Source organism: Phalacrocorax aristotelis, chromosome 10, assembly GCF_949628215.1.
Source record: "Phalacrocorax aristotelis chromosome 10, bGulAri2.1, whole genome shotgun sequence".
Taxonomy (NCBI): domain Eukaryota; kingdom Metazoa; phylum Chordata; class Aves; order Suliformes; family Phalacrocoracidae; genus Phalacrocorax; species Phalacrocorax aristotelis.
The window spans coordinates 23827597-23846536 of NC_134285.1; the positions used below are offsets into that span (position 1 = coordinate 23827597).

General features: G+C 45.8%; 2 protein-coding genes across 6 annotated transcripts in view; one reads left to right on the plus strand and one right to left on the minus strand.

Annotated features, from left to right (window-relative positions):
* CRAMP1 (cramped chromatin regulator 1) overlaps positions 1-5594 on the minus strand; it is a 50047-nt gene extending 44453 nt beyond the window's left edge. For 3 of the 4 annotated variants that reach the window (XM_075105845.1, XM_075105846.1, XM_075105844.1), the window contains exons 1-2: positions 3592-3736; positions 2760-3109 (exon numbers count right to left, since the gene is read on the minus strand). In XM_075105845.1, coding sequence (XP_074961946.1) covers positions 2760-3109; positions 3592-3635 — 394 coding nt within the window. In that variant the 5' untranslated portion in view covers positions 3636-3736. Of the gene's footprint in view, positions 1-2759; positions 3110-3591; positions 3737-5457 lie in introns of those variants that run through there. The other variant, XM_075105847.1, reaches the window with a different exon arrangement.
* A 1823-nt stretch (positions 5595-7417) lies between these two features.
* The window catches only part of IFT140 (intraflagellar transport 140), an 89078-nt gene continuing 77555 nt past the window's right edge, over positions 7418-18940 (plus strand). Inside the window, exons 1-4 of one of the 2 annotated variants that reach the window (XM_075105848.1) lie at positions 7418-7593; positions 12798-12973; positions 14232-14453; positions 18249-18370. In XM_075105848.1, coding sequence (XP_074961949.1) covers positions 7536-7593; positions 12798-12973; positions 14232-14453; positions 18249-18370 — 578 coding nt within the window. In that variant the 5' untranslated portion in view covers positions 7418-7535. Of the gene's footprint in view, positions 7594-10307; positions 10517-12797; positions 12974-14231; positions 14454-18248; positions 18371-18940 lie in introns of those variants that run through there. The other variant, XM_075105850.1, reaches the window with a different exon arrangement.

The following is an 18940-nucleotide window of genomic DNA, read 5'->3' on the forward strand; positions in this document are numbered from 1 at the left end:
AGATTACATCAGGATAATCTGAAAATTAGCAATACGCTTACACATTCTACTATGCAGAATTTGAGAATTATTATTAACAATCATCCCTCAACCATAGCAAGGTAAAATCGAAAAGTCAGAAGCTGTTGGGTGGGCAAACTCATCCTACAGCTTACAGTACAGTTTACTTCGTCAATAATTTGTCTGCTACAGTGAAGCACCCGAAAAGTACACATGCCAGAAGTAAAAAGGGATCTGTGACAGACAGAAAAAAAAAAACTGTTTTCAAATCACTTTTAAAGACATGATTAGGACAAGCCAACGCCTGCTGAGTAACTACAATTTGAAAGAGATTAAGTTTATTGATTACGCTCCTTAAAAACAGCCTTTGGAAGTGTGAGTTTTCACTTCAGAATACACAAGACTCAAAGCAGGACCACTTCAATAAAATTTCAAGGGTTACACAGCATTATTGAAACACCATGACAAAAACAAGTTTCTGGTTTCACTGGACCAGGCATGAGTGTGCTCTAGACGCTCCTGCTGGCCAATGTTAAAATTACCTTTGCAGCTATCACCTCGACTGTGACATACAAAAGGAAAAAGCTTCCAGTTTTCAGAGCTGATCCAAAGCACATGCATTCGAGATTTTTATCATTTTTATACTTACAGGGGGAGGAGGAAGTTGGTGGGACAGCAAGGGGAAGGATTTAAGTCCAATCTTTATTAGTGATCTTCACCCTTCCACTGGTTCCCTATTGGAAGCTAGCTCTGTGAGACACTTCACTCAGAATGGAAAGCCCTATAAATTCTGATCACAAGACACTCCATTAGGGAGAATTCAGACAAGCCTAGAAAACCTCTCAGTGTGCATCCCTGAATGTAAAGAACTCAAATTAGAAAGGATCCCACTCCGTGGCTCCAAGATCTGACAGTTTTAATCTCAACGGTATCAGAGAAATGAACTGTAATGTATTCACTTCAAAACTAGCCAGGCAGAGCTGCGGCTGGTCATATAATTCAAAAAGTCAAAGCCTAACTGTAATGCTACCACCGTCAGTCCCAATGATTTAAGAAATTTCCCCAAATCTGACAACACAGTCAGGTACAGTGATTAGAAGCATCATCCATGACCAATTACTGAAATAATACTTTCTATTCTGTATATAATTTTATTAGGGTTATTTTCAAATCTGAATTGCAAAATGAATGAAGTTTGCTTTTCAGTTGGAAATGAATATTTATGTACAAATACACAAACATGAATGTACATATGCACAAAGATACATGTATTGTGTTCACACACATATAGGCTTTCAAAGTAATGGAATAATTTCAAATGCTTATATTTGACTTGTCTATCATAGACAACCTGTATTCCAAAGAAACACCTCCTCCCATGTAATACTATTTACCACCCTTGAAATAATTATCTGTAAGTAAACACTCTTAGGTATTCCATCTGTTTATTTGGTTTAATGCAGCTGGGAGAACAATTACATAGGCCTTTCTGCTCTAGCTTCCAATACCACATATAGAAGTTTTTAACTTAAAAAGTTTAACAGATTAAAGAGAACTTACAAAGGTATTAAAAAATCCTTTAGTCAATTATATATATATATAAAAAATAACTGTCAAGCAACGGAGTTAAAAAATTTTTTTCATGATAGAGCAATAATTAAAATACCACAATTTGCACTGTTTTATTACTGTAATGCAAAACTACCATAATGCATAGTGTTTACCTAATGTCTAGTATGTGCACACCACTGCAACGGACCAAAGAGTGAGGTAACCTCCAAGACACATTTACTCTACATGGAGTTTTACTTAGCTGAAGCAGACAAGAGTAAATTTTGTTATTCCAAATGTTGAAGAAATCTCCCGTGTGTTGTTTTTCTCAAAAATTAACAGAAAACAACACTTGAGTATCTTTGCACAAGGTATCCAAAATTAGTCTCAAGTACAGCTCAGATACAGGGCCAGGTGTCATCCAGCAACTGCTGAACACAAACACAATAGCACCAAGATATTTAAATATCCTTGCTCTCTCCTAGCTATTCAAGTAAGAAAAAGCTTTGGAAAAAATCAAATTCTTATCTACAATGCTAAAGTGAAAAGCACGTGCATGTATGTATGTACATACAGAGAGATAACAAACAAGAAAAAAATAAAATTACATGGACATGCCCAAACTGTTCTGAAACAGTAACGCAGGACTCAAAATCTTAGAAACAAATATGTCAATATGTGTACCTTTTAGCTGTTGCTAAAATAGTTCTTTGGGTAGAAGAGTCATAGAAATAATTGGATTAAATCATTAATGTTTTGTCAGTTGGGGTTCCCCCCCCCTTTTTTAACTAACACCCAGGGAATATTTTGTTATTATCCAAGAACAGAATTCAGAGTGCAGCCATCCGATTACACAGATAGGGTGTAATTTCCTAACCAAAATATGGGAATTTCCTAAAACTCAGCAGAGATTAAACGCAGGAATTAAAGGCTTGCTTCAATAATGGAGACTTTCTCCTCCTCCACATACACACCCAAACCCCCCATTTCTGCAAGTGCAAAGAGGATAGTGGGCAGTAGAGAAGCTGGAGCCTTGGGACACAAAGACGACTTCAGCTACTGTGAGAAACAAGCCCCAAAACACCTTCCCCAAACCAAACAAAAGGTGGCATCTACAGGAGGAGAATGACAACTCCCAAACCCACAGGTGACCCCCCCCCCCCCACCCCCCCTTGCCCGCGTGTTTTAAGGGTGCCAAAATACAGTACCTTTGCCTTTTGCAGCAGTGCTGCTGCCAACTGAGGAGGATGCCTGGGAATCCTTCTTCAGCCTCTTGCTCTGAGGTCTGACACTGGACCTGAGAAAATGATGCTGGTCCTGGCTGTGGGAGGGCTGGAGGGAGGTCGGGGCCTGTGATAAGCTGGGGTTCGGTGGAGGGCTGCTGCTAGTGTTGTTGTTAATAATCTTCTCTTCTTTCTTTGTGCTGCTGCTGCCTGGAGCTGCCTCTCCTCCTCCTCCTGCCCCTTCTTCTTCCAGGGACTCCTCATCTCCTCCTGCTCTCTTGCCCAGCTTTTTCACCCCTTCCTCCCCGCTGCTCTCGCCCAGTTTCACTGTCATCCTGTTGTGGGGGAGAGAGAAAAAAGAGGGGGGCACAAAGTCAGGCCAGACAGCCCCCCAGAGAGGGAGAGAAATCCCTGGGCTGAGAGGGGAGAAGTTTAGCTGCAGAAATTCCTCTCAACATGGCCGCCGTTGTTTGTTACTAAATCCCCTTTCGTTTGCTGTCCCGACCCAACAACCTGTGCCGACGGCGGGAGGGGGAAAGCCCCACCGGACCCCCCCCCAAACCGGCCCAAAAGGCAGCCGGGCTCCCCCGGCAGCCCTCCGGCACCCTCCCGAAGGGCCTCGGGGCGCCTTTGGCGGAGAAATCGCCCGGCCGAACTCGGGCGTGTGGAAGCGCTCGACAGCCGCTGAGAGGAAAGGCAGCCGCCGCGCCCGGCGGAGCGGAGCAGGGCAGCGCGGCCGGGCCGGGCCGGCCGCTCGCCCCCCATCCTACCCATTCCGCGGCTCCTGGGGCCCCGGGGGGCTCTTCCTTCTCCTCACCATGGAGCCGAGGCGATCCGACCCGCCGCGGGGGGGGGATTCATACTCCCAGATGCAGCGGCGGCTTCTCCTCCTCTCTCTGTGCGTGTGTGTCTCTGGGGCTGGGACTGGCCGAGGCTACCGAGGTTCCAGGCTCCCCCTCCGCCCCCAGCCCGCCGAAGCCCCGGCACCTCTCAGCCGCTCCCCGCCGGGCAGCCACGGGCCCGGCCGCCCCCGCCGCCGGAGCATCGCGCCGCGGGCCGGGCGCCTCTCACCGCCGGGCCGGGCCGCCCGCGCCGCTCCCCGCCGCCGGCAACCCGCCCGGCTCCGCCGCGCCTTCCCGCACGCGGGGCTTCACTTCACACGACACCCCTCCCCCCCACCCCCCGCCCCTTATCATACATTTTCTTAATTTGAAGGGCAGCAAACTCCGCAGGCATCTGCGGCGGCTTTCTCCCCCTCACCTCGACGGGGCGCGGGCAGCTCAGGGCGACGCTGCGGCCTCTGGGCCGAGTGAAAAAGTTTTAAAACAATCGTTTGCTGGAGGACTTGCTGCTAGACTCCCTGAGGGGCATCGCCACGCAGCTCTAACCCCAAACCTGACATGGGGACTGGCCACTGGGATGACCACTCGCTCTGCGCCCAGCTTCATAAGGCCTCTTAATTCTAGAGTTTTTTAACACTTGGAACAAACCACCAGATACACACACAAAACCTTAAGGCATCCCATCATATTATCTGCTAAAACCCAACAACTGGTTGGGTTTTTTTTTCCTTAAAGATTGAAAAATATTACCGACATCACATCTAAAAGAAGTCAACTTCCAAGCAAGAAACCACTTACGGCAAAACAGAAAGAAGTAGCAGTTGCAATGCAGCTGCCTTATCACCAGAGCAAGAACCACAGCCCAACTTTAATTAAAGGAAAAGAAAAAACAAAACAAAACAAAATTCTGAATACCACAAATAAAAAATGGAATCATTACAGATTAGGCTGACTCCAGAATAATGTGGTTTAAAATGAACAAGATGCATCAGCATTATATGGCGTATGAATTTGTGTCATTACAGTTTCTGGACTGTATACCTACTATTAAAATGATACTTTTCTCTCTAACGATTTTCAGCTAAACCACCAAATCTACCAAGTCAGAATAATGGGGGGCAACGTTCCATTCTTTGCAAACCCTCAATAAACTGATCTGAACTCTGCATCTAAATTTGTATGAAAACTTGGTTGACTATTCACCTGGCAGCTTCCTAATTACAAACACAAACTTGTCCACACAACAAAAATTGCTGTATTTTCAGTTATTCTGAGGACAGAAATCTTCCAACTCTGACGGTCTGTGCTCAAAAACTTGAGTAAGGCTTAAATCTCCTTGATCTCAAGTTTGGTTTTATTACCATCACTTAAACGATGCATCCACTGGCATCCCCCAACCATCAGTCGGGAGATACCAAAGAAACGCACCTCGGGGCCGGTGACCTGCATGACTTACGGGTAGCAAAGCCCAGCACCTGCCCCGCTTCCCTAGAGCTGGCTCCTGCCCGGCCTGACCCTCTGCCCTGCCCCGCACCCGCGTTGCCCGTTTCAGCTGCCTTTCACTTTCACGTTGCTCCTGCTTTTCCTCCCTCCTTCAAGGGGAAGATCTTCTCACCCTGGCTGGTGTGGCCCTCTAGCCCTTCATGCTCAGTCGCCGTCCCTTCCCTGAGTCCCCTACAAACCCCGGCTCCCCTCAGCGGAGGTGTTCTCAAGCTCCCTGCAGAGCCCGGCGCCACCGCACCCCGTTGATCGACGGCCCGGGCCAGGCCGGTTCCCCCAGGGACGCCCCCGCCCCACGAGGGCCCACAGCCCCGTTACTCCCCACTCCGCCCAAGTCTCACCTGCCGCATCAACGCCGCCCGGCAGCCTCCGCGTTCCGGCTCCCCCACCGGTGGCTGCCGCGGCTCCTCCAGCTCCTGCAGCCCCAGGCACCCGCAGGCCGCACCCCAGTCCCGCCAGCTCGGGGGGCGGCCGGCGCGCCCTACCACCGCCGCGGGCCCCAGAGGCCCTCCCAGCTTTGCTGGCGGCGGCGGCAGTCCTGCTCCCGGCCGGGGAGGCGACCTCTCTTCCGCCGGCTCCTCCGACGCCGCGGTCCCGGCACCGCCGGCTGCCCGCCGGGGCTCGCCGTCCCCGGCCGGCACCGCGGCTCGCTGGCGCCCCGGCTTGCTGGCGCCCGGGCTCGGCCGCCGAGCGGGCCGCGGTGGGCTCGGGACGGCAGCAGCGGTTCCGCTTCCTCCTCACCCTGCGCCAGGCCGAGGGGGCGGGGCAGAACGCGCCGCGCGGGCCCAGCGGAGCGCGCCGGTACGCCCCGCCCCGGCACCCCGAACCGGGCGTCCTATTGGCTGGCGGCAAGCGGGAGCGAGGCGGGAGGCGGGGCCGGAGCCCCAACGCAAGCCAAACAAAGCGCGGCGCGGGGTGGGTGACGCAAGCTTAGCGCAGAGGAAGAGGCGGTGGCCGGTAGCTGTCAGAGCGCGAGGCGAACCCCTAGAGCTGGCTGCTGATTGGCTAAAAGAAAAACCAATTGGGGGCCCTACAGCCGGGGCCCTTGGCTGTGTTCCAGGGTTCCATTGGTCAGAAGGCTGGGCGTTTGCGTCAGCGCTCTCTTTATTGCCCGCCGGGATGGAGCAGCTCTTGGGAGCGCTGTGGTTCCTGGACGGGATGGTGCTTCGCGTACTCCGCTGCGGCCTTCGGCTCCTAGCTGGGCGGTAAAAGTGGCGTGGGGCTACACCGCGACCGTGCCCGCTCGCCCGGAGGGATCAGCTGGCACGGCACGGGGAGCCCGCTGCTCCCGCTCCCTCCCGACCGCGGGAGCGTGAGGGGGAGCCCCGGGGGGCCGTGCTGGGGTGCCCAGTGGGGCGGCGCCCCCTCCCCCCCACGGCGCTGTGGGTCCGGCACGGTGCCTCCTCGCTGTCAGCTGAGGGACCCCCTGCTTCTTGCCGGTGTCGTGTGGGGTTTAGCAGTTCCGAGGGCGATCCTCGGTCCTCGAGCGCCCCTGAGGCGCTCACTGACCACGTCCTTATTACTAATTAAAGATGTTAACAAGTCCTTTATTGCTAATAAAGGTTACGAGTAACATGCATGAAATCACAAATGTGAAACCTCCGGGGGAGGCTTGGTGTCTTCACACCTTCTAGTCTTCTTGAGTTTGCAATTGGATAGGTACTCTTGGGTGGGATTTTTTGTTTTTTTTTTTAAATAAACTATCCCCAGGATTAAGAAGCTTTATTTAGTGATATACTGAATCAAAGGGGGTTGAATTTCATTTGCGAAGCTAATGTTTTGGCCTGTTGTCCAGTGACTGTTCTCTGATACTTGTGTGTGGTGACTTCATCTTAACTGCTAGGAAGAATGATTTCCAAAAAAAAAAAACTTGCAACTGGTACCGTGTGAGATTTTTTTTTTAATTCCTTGATAGACTCTTTGTGGAAAGAACATAAGATCATCATCATCTTGAACCTTTGTGGGTATCATAGCAGGAAAGGAAGCCTTACTCTTCTAAGGAAAATCTTTGTAATCTGTAGCTTAGAAATCAATGTCTTAACAATTTAAACTTAATGATGGCATCTAAATTCTGGAAGATTAGGCTCCCATGGAGAGTTGCAAGTAATTATCTTGCAACAGTGAACTAAACTTGAATGTGCCTTGGGCTCTGTGTCATCTTCTAGATATAAGCTGTAAAGTATAGTTGCAACAGAGTGTATTGCTATGAATGTAGTTTGTAAACAAAAAAGAGCCAAATTGCTTAATAGTATTGTCTTCACTGTAGGGCTTTGCATTTAAATCTGCATCCTAATTTTTATTTTTTTTTTTTGTAGAGAGAGTACTTTGCAGTTTTCTGACAAAGTAGCACAAGATCATATGGTTTATTTTTGACACTTGGTTTGACCACAACCAAATTTAACAATACTGACAGGAAATCATGCATTCTGCATCTACAGTGCCATATATTCCATGGTGCTCTGCAAAGAGACGTGAAGGTATGTTCAGCTCCCCAAGGAGCTCAGAGTGGAAGGTTTCCATTCTATGTGTATGTAAATAACTTTATATGCTTGAATAGCCCCATTGCCTCAAGTGGTCTGTTAAGGTGTGGAATTGCTCATGTGTGTAAATGTTTATGAAAGAAAGACTGAATAAAGAGGTGTTGGACAAGAGCTGAGGGGCAGGGGGTAGGTTGAGATGTCAAAAGATACTTGAACTTCCATTAGTTCTTTTCTAATAGCAGGGAGGGTCCATGATTGTGCTTTGGCAGACCTGCACAGAGACAAAATGCAAATAATCTTTCAGTGTTTGTTGCCATGGTTTTCTAGACTAGGCAAGAACGTTAGCTTGGATTTGTTGTACATCCTGTGTATGTTAAGGTATGAATAACAAATTGCATGCTTAACAGAATTAGAGCAAGCAGTGCAGAACTGTCCAGCAGAAGGACAAAGTTAGTACTTCCGTTTTATGTTGAGGTGTCTTTAATTTTGCGTCTAACATGTATGATCATGACAGTAATTATAACACAAAAATACTTTTCCGAATATCTTGGATGTAAAAGCCACCAATATAGTGGATGTTGTCCTGTGTGTTCCTTCTAGGTTACTTAGAAGCTACAACACTTCATCTGTAACTCATTTGTTCTTAAGTCTCTTTAGCTGTTTAATCTGGCAAATGGACGATCTTTGTGTTACTAAAGCAGTTCTTTCCTGCTCAGGTAAGAGGATTTAAACCGAAGGTCAGACTTCTATTGATAATACTTTATGGCTTACTAAATAGGGAGCACCCAATCATGTAACTTTATTTTTTTTTCTCAGCCTCTGAGGTCACACCCTTAGAGGAAGGGATGAAATGCACCATGTGCTACTATGCTGCTGAAGCTTGGTTTTTGTATGTCCTGGGACTTTTGGGACTTGGAGCTGTTAGGCCTCTTTAGTGAGCACAGTACTCAGGAGGGAAGATCTTAATTTCCTAGGATGCCCTGCTTATTTGTCTATTTAGGATGTAAATCCTTTACAGCAGGGCTTCTCATTTGAATATCGGAGGGCAGGGAACTTTTTAACTTCCAGCTCAGCCTTTAGTTGGGTCACTGGGCCAAATTTTGTGTAACATTGAGCCAGGCAATTATGAAAGCTGTAAAAATGGTCACAGTTGGTGGGGTTTTTTTAGATTATTTTTATCCCAGCCTAGGAAGGGATGGTAGACTAAGCGATTGCTTGAGTCTCCTACTGGCCATGTGTTTCTGACTTGATTGTACTATGTAGTTGCAATAGTTTCTTCATTAGCTTTGTTGTCTGAGAAAACAAGGCATCTGCACACATGGTCTGCTCAAACACTCAACTTCAAGTCTGATGACCTCAAGAACACTATGGGTATGAACAGTGAAAATAGGCACCTGGGCAAAGCCACGAGATGAATTACTAGGTCTGCTTTGGGAGTGGCACCCAAGTGAGCTAGTGGTGTTACTACATGTGCAAGAATCCACCACGAAGAGATGCCATAAATGACTTTGTTAGACCTGATGCCTTGTAAGGGAGAGGAAAATTAAAGCATGAGATAAAAAGCTACAGGAAACATGACTTCATAAATTCTGCTGCTCAGAAACCAATTGGTTCTAGAGGGGGTTGCTGAGCTTGTAGCAAGGAGGTCTAGAGTCTGTGTTCTGCCTCCCTACCTAAAGCCTATCTTTAAATTCTGGAAGAGACACAGAAGGTTTTAATGCAGTCTGTCTCCTGCTTACTGCTTTTTCCTACTTGCTGACAACACTGGCCTTTTTTTGTCAGAAGGGTCCCAGTAATTGCTGTATACTTGGAGAAGGGAAACGGTGTAAAACACCACGTAAATAACACGTTACTCATGGCAAGAGTCAACCTAAGTTGGGGCATGCAGGAGCCGGTGGTCACAGCTGTACTGGAGGTGTGGCTTTGTCTGTTTGCATGGAAGCGGTGTGACTTCAGAGGAACTACAAATGACTGTGGGCTTGATGGCTGAATGAGGGTTGGGTCTTGAATTGTCTCTTGAAGGCATTGGGTAAAGCTGGCTGCCAAGGCTGAACGCAGCCCCAGTGCTGGTGAGGGTCCGAGGTGGAGCTGAGCTGTCCCTGCCCTGGGCACCCAGGGGTGCTGGTGGAGAGGAAGGGCAGCACGTGAGGGTAGCGGCAGGACAGCTTTGTGGGCCATATCCGCTTAGATGTTACGAGAAAAGCTTGGCCGCTATCTTAAAAAGTTACCACATCACTTTTCCCACAAAAGCTCTAAATAAGCTAATAAGCTCCAGGCTGTGCAATCACACAGGGTTATGATACGCATTTATACTTCGCTAAATTTCAGCTGGATCCGGCTCTGTTGCAGTGAGTGGTTAATGCGTGTTGGGAGGCCTGAAGGGTTCGTGATACGATGCTGACTTCCAGATGCCGTGTGCCCATCCATCATCATCGGGGCTACAGGGGGTTCCTTACGGGTTAATTCAAAGTGCCGAAGGCTGCTGATCGGTGTCATCTGGGGTCCCGCCAGCCGGAGCCCCGAGGGTGGGTGTCCAAGCGTGGCGGTGGATCGGTGCCCGCAGTCTCCCTACCGGAGGCAAGGTGCTGGGACGGGGCAGCACTCCTTCGGTACCGTGTCCGGGGTGATGGCGGCGGTGGGAGGGTGGGAGCTGGTCCCCGCTGCCCGCCCCTCCGACCGGCGCCGTTCGGGCTTAGGGAGGGGAGCGGACCACGCCCCACCGCGGCACCGGGGACACCATCCCGCTCACGCCGCGCTCGGCTCTTTCCGCCTCTCTCCGGCGGGCGGCTTCGGCTCCTTCCGTGACTCTTCGGCCCCGGGTCGGCGGTTTCCGGGGCTGGGGTGGTGCGCTGCCCCCGTTGTCAGGGGTAACGCAACGCAGCTGGGAGTGAGCGCGGCCTGCAGCGCCGGGCCGCGGCCGGTGAGCGCGGGCGGGGGGTGCCGGGGGGTCGCGCTCAGCCCGAGGCTCCGGGGCGGCCGGCCGCTGCCGGCGGGCGGAGGGTGGGAGCGGGCGGCTCTGCCGGCGACCCCGCGGAGCGCGGTCGTGGCGGGCGGGAGCTGCGCGGTTACCGAGCCAGGAGCCGTCGCTGCTCGGGGGCTGGGGGCGGTTCGCGAAGCCCGTTGTTGTTCTGCGCCGGCGGTGGAAGCCCAGGCAGGCTTCGGCCCACGCGAGGCGCCGCCCCACGGGCAGAGGAATTGCTCGAGGAGCCGGAGCGGCTCGGCCCTGGGTGCGCCTTCTCGTTCCGTCCCCCTCGGTGCGCGCTCAGGGTTTAACCTGATCTGTACTAGTTACTCTCTCTTTTTTACTACTTAGAGGAAACAGTGTTTAGTCGTTGGCCGTCTTTTTGTGGCATAACTCGATTTTCTCTGGGACTAGCCGTTTTAAACATTTTAAAAAGCTAGCATTTCTTATAGGTAGGGCTTAAAAGAAAAACCTATGCTTTGCATGGGTGGCTGTCCTGTATTATCAGGTAAAGGTCACAGCAGTGTATCCAGAAAACTTATTTTCTGAATATGCTTGGCGATGGGTTTTGTGGTAAGCTTGTGGCCGGTAGCAGTTCCACAAGAATCCAAACGTAACCATAATCAGCCTCCTTTAGAGTCTAAATATGCCTATGCCATTGTCATACAGAGCATAAAAGTAACTTTTTAAGAATTGTCACCAAGGACAGAATAGCATAATTGACTTTTTTTTTTTTTCTCCCTGAAAGTAGATGATTGTGTTTGGGAATACATTTATGTGTTCTGGCTCACTGCTGCCATTTGTAGCAATAGCAATCTTGAGGTTACCTGCATAAAGCCCAGAAAATTCAAACCAAACAAATATCGGCTCTGGAATTTGGCTATTTCTTTTGTAATTTATTTTAATACTCTGTCAACTTTTAAGTAATGTATTTAGAGGTTTGTCTGGAGGGAAATCACCCCCTATCAAAGGATAGTTTTCCCCTACTCACAAAATTACCAACTCCTTGTGAAATCTTACACGTCTGTGTCGGCAGGCACAGACAAGCGCAGTCCTTTGTCCTTGTTCCAAGATGATGGCCAGTTATCAGTTTGCATTGGTTCCTGTGTTGGTGGTGCACGACCTGTGAGCTGATAAACCCTGAAATAAGGCTAGATTTCCCCAAAGGACCCAATATCCTGAGCACAGGGCCACCTTACTATGGGTATATGATGCCTGGACTAGACCTGGCTTGTGTCTGGTCCGTTAAAAACAGGAGCGGAGAATGACATTGAACCTCTCTTAACTCCTTCCTGTGGGTAGACGTTAATGTCATGTCTAATGTTCACCTGTGTGAACCTCCTGAGGTTCAACAAGGCCAGGTGCAGGGTTCTGCATCTGGGTTGGGGCAGCCCCTGGTATCAGTACAGGCTGGGGGATGGAAGGATTGAGAGCAGCCCTGTGGAGAAGGAATTGAGGGTACTGGTGGTGAAAAATTGGATGTGAGGTGATGGTGTGCACTTGCAGGCCATTGAAGTCAATTGTGTCCTGAGCTGCATCAAAAGCAGTGTGGCCAGCAACTCAAGGGAGGGGATTCTGCCCCTCTACTCCGCTCTGGTGCGACCCTACCTGCAGTGCTGCATCCAGTTCTGGGGTCTTCAGCACAAGGACATGGACCTGTTGGAGCGGGTCCAAAGGAGGCCATGAAAATAACCCAAGGGCTGGAAGAACCTCTCCCTTGAGGACAGGCTGAGAGAGTTGGGGTTGTTCAGCCTGGGGAAGAGAAGGCTCTGCGGAGACCTTCTTGTGGCCCTCCAATATTTAAAGGGGGCTTATAAGAAAGAGGGATAGAGACTTCGCTCGGGGGCCCATACTGGTAGGATAAGGGGTAATGGTTTTAAACTGTAAGAGGGTAGGTTTGGGCACGAGGAAGAAAAGTTTTACGATGAGGGTGGTGAGACACTGGAACAAGTTGCTCAGAGAAGTTGTGGATGCCCCATCATTGGATGTTTTCAAGGTCAGGTTGGAAGGAGATTCTCTGTGTATAAGATAGTAAAGATTCTTAGTGACTTCTTCCATTTCTGACACACAACTCTGAAAAGAGCATTGATTTCAGGTTCTTTTCCTCAGAACATCAGCACTTATTGAGTATTTTAAGCATACTTTTGTTATATATAGTGTATGTATTACATATAACACGTATATGTATATATTATATACTTAATCATACCTGTTAGAAACAGTTGTTTTCCTTGTACAGGTTTGCAGTCTGTGACAGCTTCTGTTGTTATGGCTGTGTATGTGAATCATCGAACAGAAGCTCCCGATTCAGTTGCCTCCCCTTCTCATATAGCATGGCACCCACTTCATCCACTCCTGGCAGTCGCTTCTATCAGCACAGCATCTGGGGGCTGTGTAGATATCTACCTGGAACAGGTGAATAATCAACAACTTTGCTTTTAGGCTTGATACCATTTTGCTGGTTTGAAACTTCACTTTTTGTGTGTGTATATATATATATGTATATATTTACAGCCTTACTTATGCTCCTTGAATCCATGTCTCTGGATTTTAATTGCTATCCATGTCCTGTGCTATCTAGCACATGTCAGAGTAATCAGCTACTGATTGCATATATTTTATAAAAAGGTCTTTGTAAATTAAATTGATCTTTCAATTGCAATTTAATTTTTACAGCCTTTCAGTCTTGTTTGTGATGGTTACTGATTCGCTTTTTACTTCTCATGGTATGAGAATTTCAGGCTTAAAAGTAAAATGGACACATGCTGCTGCTTTTTTTTTTAAACTCTAAGTTAATAAAATGTACTAAGAAATGTAAATAAAATCCCCAAATCATTCTTCCACCTTGAGACTGAGCTGATTTGCTAGACTCAGCTTGTTCCATTTGAGTAGGTTGTTTCTTAGTATAGTTTCTGCCTGTGGGGAGATATTTCCTTTGCATACTTTAAACTTTACACAAGAGGCTTGCGTAGGACTTTGGTTTGCATAATTTTCAGGAAAAAAATGTGCTATTTAGGGAAACGGTACTACAAGCTATCTAGCAGCAGACATACTGGAAAGGTTTATGTCTGTTAATATAAGTAGCCTATAAAATGTGTACTTTTGGAAGTACATTATGAAAGATTGTCTTCCAAATTTTATAAATGGAAAAATAAATACGTAGAGAGGTTAAATGATTTGCCTGAAATCTTATTGCAAACTGTGCAGAAAGGAGTGTCTGCCTTTAAGAGCTGTTTAAGCATTAGTTTAATCTGTGTCCTTAGTGAGGTGCTTCTTTTTCAAAAGTTGGGTTTTTTACCTTGAAATGTGCTTGAAGCCTTCTCGTTGTTCATACAGGAGTAAAAGCTTGATATTCAGTGAGAGCTGCTTGTGTATGCTGTGAGGGAAGAATAGCCTGGAAAAGCGGAGTGAGGCAGTCACTTAACACTGCTGTGTTTTCATTAGCAATTTTCAAGTGGATGTACTGCATGTTGTAGCACATTTTTATGCACGTGAAATAGCTGTAAAGAGAATTTGTGTAGCCACTTAATATCTCTTGCAGGAAGCTGTATTACATGCCAGCTTTTTATCACAGGAAAATACCTTGTTGACTGGGAAGCGAATCTGAAGGTTTAGCTGCATCTTTGTACCGAGTTTCCATTGTACCGAGCTTGCACTTTATTTCCGACTGCAGGGAGAACATGTGTCTGATGCACGTGTTGAGAGAAGCTTTCAGGTCACTTCACTTTCCTGGCACCCTTCCAGACCGATTATTGCAGCAGGCTGGGAGACAGGAGAAGTTGTGGTACTGAACAAACGAGACAAGGAGCACCACACTGTACCACCCAATCACAACGCCGAAATTACAGTCCTAAACTGGAGTACAAATGGTACCTGCCTTGTGGCTGGTGATAGGGTGAGTAGTTGAAATGCCAAATATGTGTTTGATGTGGAACAGAGTGTTGCAAGCCCTGTGATGGGAAGGGATTACGGGACGGATTGGTAGGGGAAGGGATAGTAGCAGGGGAGATAAATTTCCTTGCTTTAGGTACAAATTAAAACTGTTAGGGAATAAAATAAAATTTCAGTGTTTTAACTTTTTTTACAGTACTTGTTGCTGTTTTAATCTTTAAATAAAAGTGTATCTAATCTCAGTATGTGCTGAGCAGTAGATTAGGGTTTAAGGCTATTTAATGGATGGGGTAATTGAGGCATAGACAAATTGAATTATTTGCTCCTGTCTATGCACTGATTTTGTGTCAGACTCGGGAATAAAGCCTAAATGTTGAGAAACAAATTCTGGTGACAACATATTAATCTGTAGCGAGTGCATAGCAATGCTCACTTATGTACAAAACCCCCACGTTAATCTCTCTTGTTCTGTTTTTATTAGTACTCTAAAAATGAGTCAAATGTATTGTATGGAAAATATGTTGTGGAAATACTTGAAATGTGACGGTCTTATTTCTTGAGGAGTTTATTACTCTTTTATGTAGTGAAATGAGAAACTAGCTATTGAATATTTAGATTCTGGATTAAGTATTCATCGAAGATTCTGGTTTTGCCAGTTCTTGAGTCAGCAAATGAAAAAAAAAAAAAGTGGGTTTTTCTATATGTTCCCTGGTATAAACTTGAGCTTGTCCAAGAATTTCAGTTCTGCTTTTTGAGAATTCTTACCTATATAAGTCAGAGGAAAATACAATTTAAAATAATTTTTTGTAAAATTCTGTCGCTGCCTTTGACATAAATAAAAAATTGAGTAAAAAATTAATTTATCTTCTTTATTAGAACAGAGGAAATGCTGCCCAGACGGAAGAAGGTAACGCACAGTGTAATGAGGCCTTAAGGCCTTATTTATATGTGAATAATACATTAATGTAGCCACAGCCTACATTAACCCCACATTTATCAACAAACTTTTTTCAAATTGATTTGTTTGGTGTCATATCACAGTAATGAAGGCACACTAAAACATATATAGCCATTCTTATAGGGAAGCTTAGCAATTTTATAGACTCATCCTAACTGCTCCTGATGAGAGTACTAATTAAAGTAGAATAAGCAGTGGTTTCAAGGAGATACCTTAACATGACAAAACAAAGCCTGTGCATGTGTTGACACGGATGGTCTTCAGTTTCACGTAGTTTCTATTGCAGTATTTGGAAAGATGGAACAGCAGCACATTTGAACTTGGACAAGTTCATTATTGCAAAATAATGTTATGATGTATTACCCTCTGCAGACATGGAAACAGAGCTGAGCACAGTTCAAGGTACTCGCTGGTCAATGAAATGTGGGTCCTGCAGCTGTGTGTGTAGGGGCCAGCTTGAGGTAACCAGACTTGCTAAGACCCTGGGCTTGCTAGGCTGAGCACGCAGCTGGTTCAGCATCCTGTGGCTAGCTCCGAGATGGTGTCTCTGCCCAGTACTGCTCTGGGTTGGCCCGCTCATCCATTGTGTTGTGCACTTATTTCATTGTATCATGGTCTGATGTGCAGCATTGGTATACTTAATTTCGTACGTCTTTTCCAATAGCTTTTAAGTTTATTTTTAAAACGTTTCCCGTGAAGGTTTGTATTTGGGTAACTTCCATTGGGTGAGTGCTGCCAGCATCATATTCTTCTCATATTAGAGGCATACCCTTAGAAAGGAGATAAATATTTGGGCCCTGATTTGGTTTCTGTTTATCTTCGCTGGGACTTCATAAGCGAGAGTGCTCAGCTGAGAACATTCAGTCATCATAAATCCTGAGTTGCAAGAAAATTATTTGAAAATAATGTCCTAAAGTTGGCGTAGGATGCTGTGAAAATCAGAAGCTCTTAACTTGTGTGTTAAGTAACAAATAACATGGATGACTTCCAGGCTTCAATCACACAAAAGAATCCTAAGGTTCTAGGCGCTTTCTATAATGAAAGCCTACTTATAAGGCAAATAGCCTTCCTAACAAGAAGCTAAAGCTTTGAGTTGTCTTACCGATTGTAAGGTCAATGTCCTTTGTCCTTTTTAAATACCATTTGAATACAGACCAGTTCTATCCTTTCTATAACCAGTCACACTGAGAAAAGGTGGTGAGCATTTTTTATTTCCAATCTCATGTGTTCCAAACTCAGAACTGAGTTTGCAGCTAGGTTATCTGGATACAGGATAGGATATGTAGAATGGGATGGAAGGAAGGTCAACAGCTTTATGAAGCTGTAGGCTCTTTCTCCAGCTTATAAATGGTGCAGGTGTTCTTCGTTGGGATCCCTGGAGCTTGGTGATATTTAAAACTGAGGGAAAAGTTAGAGGAGGAAACGCCAGGACATGAACTTTCAGATCATAGGATCCTGTGATTTCCAGAGGTAATCAGCAAACATGGTATGAATCGCAAGTGGCCTCTTGGAAGAGGAGTACAGCAGTTTCGCAGATGCACAGCTGTGTCACATTCTTTAAGCTGTAAGAGACAGCATTGCACTTCATAAACAGTTTTTGGGTGGTATAAATATTGTCATCTTACTGCTGAAGTAAGTGGATTCTTGATTCTTAGGAAAAAAATAGACATGGTACCTTGGAAGGCTTCCGCTGCATTTCGTGTGGCTTCTAGTTAGGATTGTGAAGAATAAGGGTTTAGAGTGTACCACTGCTACTGTCTTTCACTTCTAGGAAGATTATACTTCACTGAAAACAATAAAGAAAAATAGAGCAAATTATACCACTGTATTATTATATATATTAATGAAATAAAATGAGATTGAACTTGATGTTGCAAATTGTTGCTGTTTTGTTCATGTAATGCTTACACAGGGGGCCTCCAAATGCAGTTTGGTTCCCTAAGCACTAACATAATAGCAACAATAAATAAAAATCTTAAAATTCCAGCTGTGAGGCTGTAGTGTAAGTCTACACTTGCTGGGGTGGTTAATGGGATGGTCAGGATGAACTGTCTTTTTGCTTCTCTGCCTTCTCTGTTCTTTCCAGTCACCAGGGGTTTGGTGCTCATTCTGATCTGGCACTGCAAAATGCGTGTTACCTTCAGTACTTGTGCCAGGCTCTGAGGGCTAACTTATATTGACTACTGTTGAATTAATTAGCTAACCAGTCTTCCTTTCTTCAGCATCTATGATTCTTCTAGGTATTAAGTTCTGTTTCTAAAAATGAATTCTTATTGTAATTTAATGTCTACTCTGAATGAAGAGGAAAGGCCCAGAAATTCTGAAATTCTTTCCTTAGACTATCTGCATCCTGTCACTTCACATGTGTCTAATCATATACCCATGCTCATCTCTATCACTGTTATCTGCATTTACTCAGGGAGACATGTCTTATGCTTTACTATCCTTTATCTCAATATCTTTTCTTTCAGCAGTCAGACTACTTGCAAGAAAAAAGTGGAATGGGAGTTATCTAAACCAATATTTGCATGTGCTGCTTGTGGAGGAAACCCAGGGCTGTTCCATTTAATTGCTCTGGCAGTGCCGTTTTACTGGGAATGGATATGACCAGCATGCTTTTTTAGATAACTTGATTTTAATTAGCAAATAATATGACGTTTAAACATAATTTTTATTCCTTGTGGCTTAGTTTTAAGTGGGAGTAATTGTATGTGTCAACTAAATGAAAGGAAATGTGTTGCACCGTCAGTAAAATTTTTGTTTTTATCTGCATTGGATAGCCAGAGTTTGGATTCTCATCTGTGTGCAAAGTGTAATGAATTAACTGTTGTCTTTTTCTAGCATGGCGTCTTGATTCTATGGAGAATGGACCAGCGAGGCAGAGTGCAGGGTCCTGCCCTGCTGAAACAAGAGTATGGAAAATGTCTGTCTCACTGTGTCTTTCGACCACCCCCTCCTGGCGAGTAAGTGTTGTGCCCTGTGAGAGCACTGCTACATAGACCAGGTCTTTCTCTTGTTCCACAGAAAGAAAATCCTGCTCACAAACTTTTTTTTAAATGATACATACATACATACATATATAAAAAGTTCCTCTCCTAACTCTCCTTTATTTCCAAGTTCTTCTCCCACTATTGTAGCCGGCTGCTTGTGTCCTGTATGCAGCAATGGATCTTCTTCCTTTTGTCCATACCTTTCTCTCTGTTGCTGTATTCTTCTTCCTTTAGTTCTTTTAATTAACAGTGTTGCTCACAGTGAAAAGGAGAAAGCACACTGAAAGCACAATTATCCATTAAATTAATGGCAAGAATAATTAAAAGTCAGTTCTTAAACATTATAATTTCTTTCCTCTCCAAGCAAGAAATAGGAAACACCTGTAGTAAAAAAAAAAAAAAATTTTCCTTGTCTGGGCCACTTCGGTTTCATACCTCTGTAAAAATAGTAACGCTCTGGAAAAAACAGTGAAGCAATGCAAAAAACCCTAGTATTAAGATTTTACATGGTATCTTTTAAAGTTTGTCCTTTTTCCAGTCAGT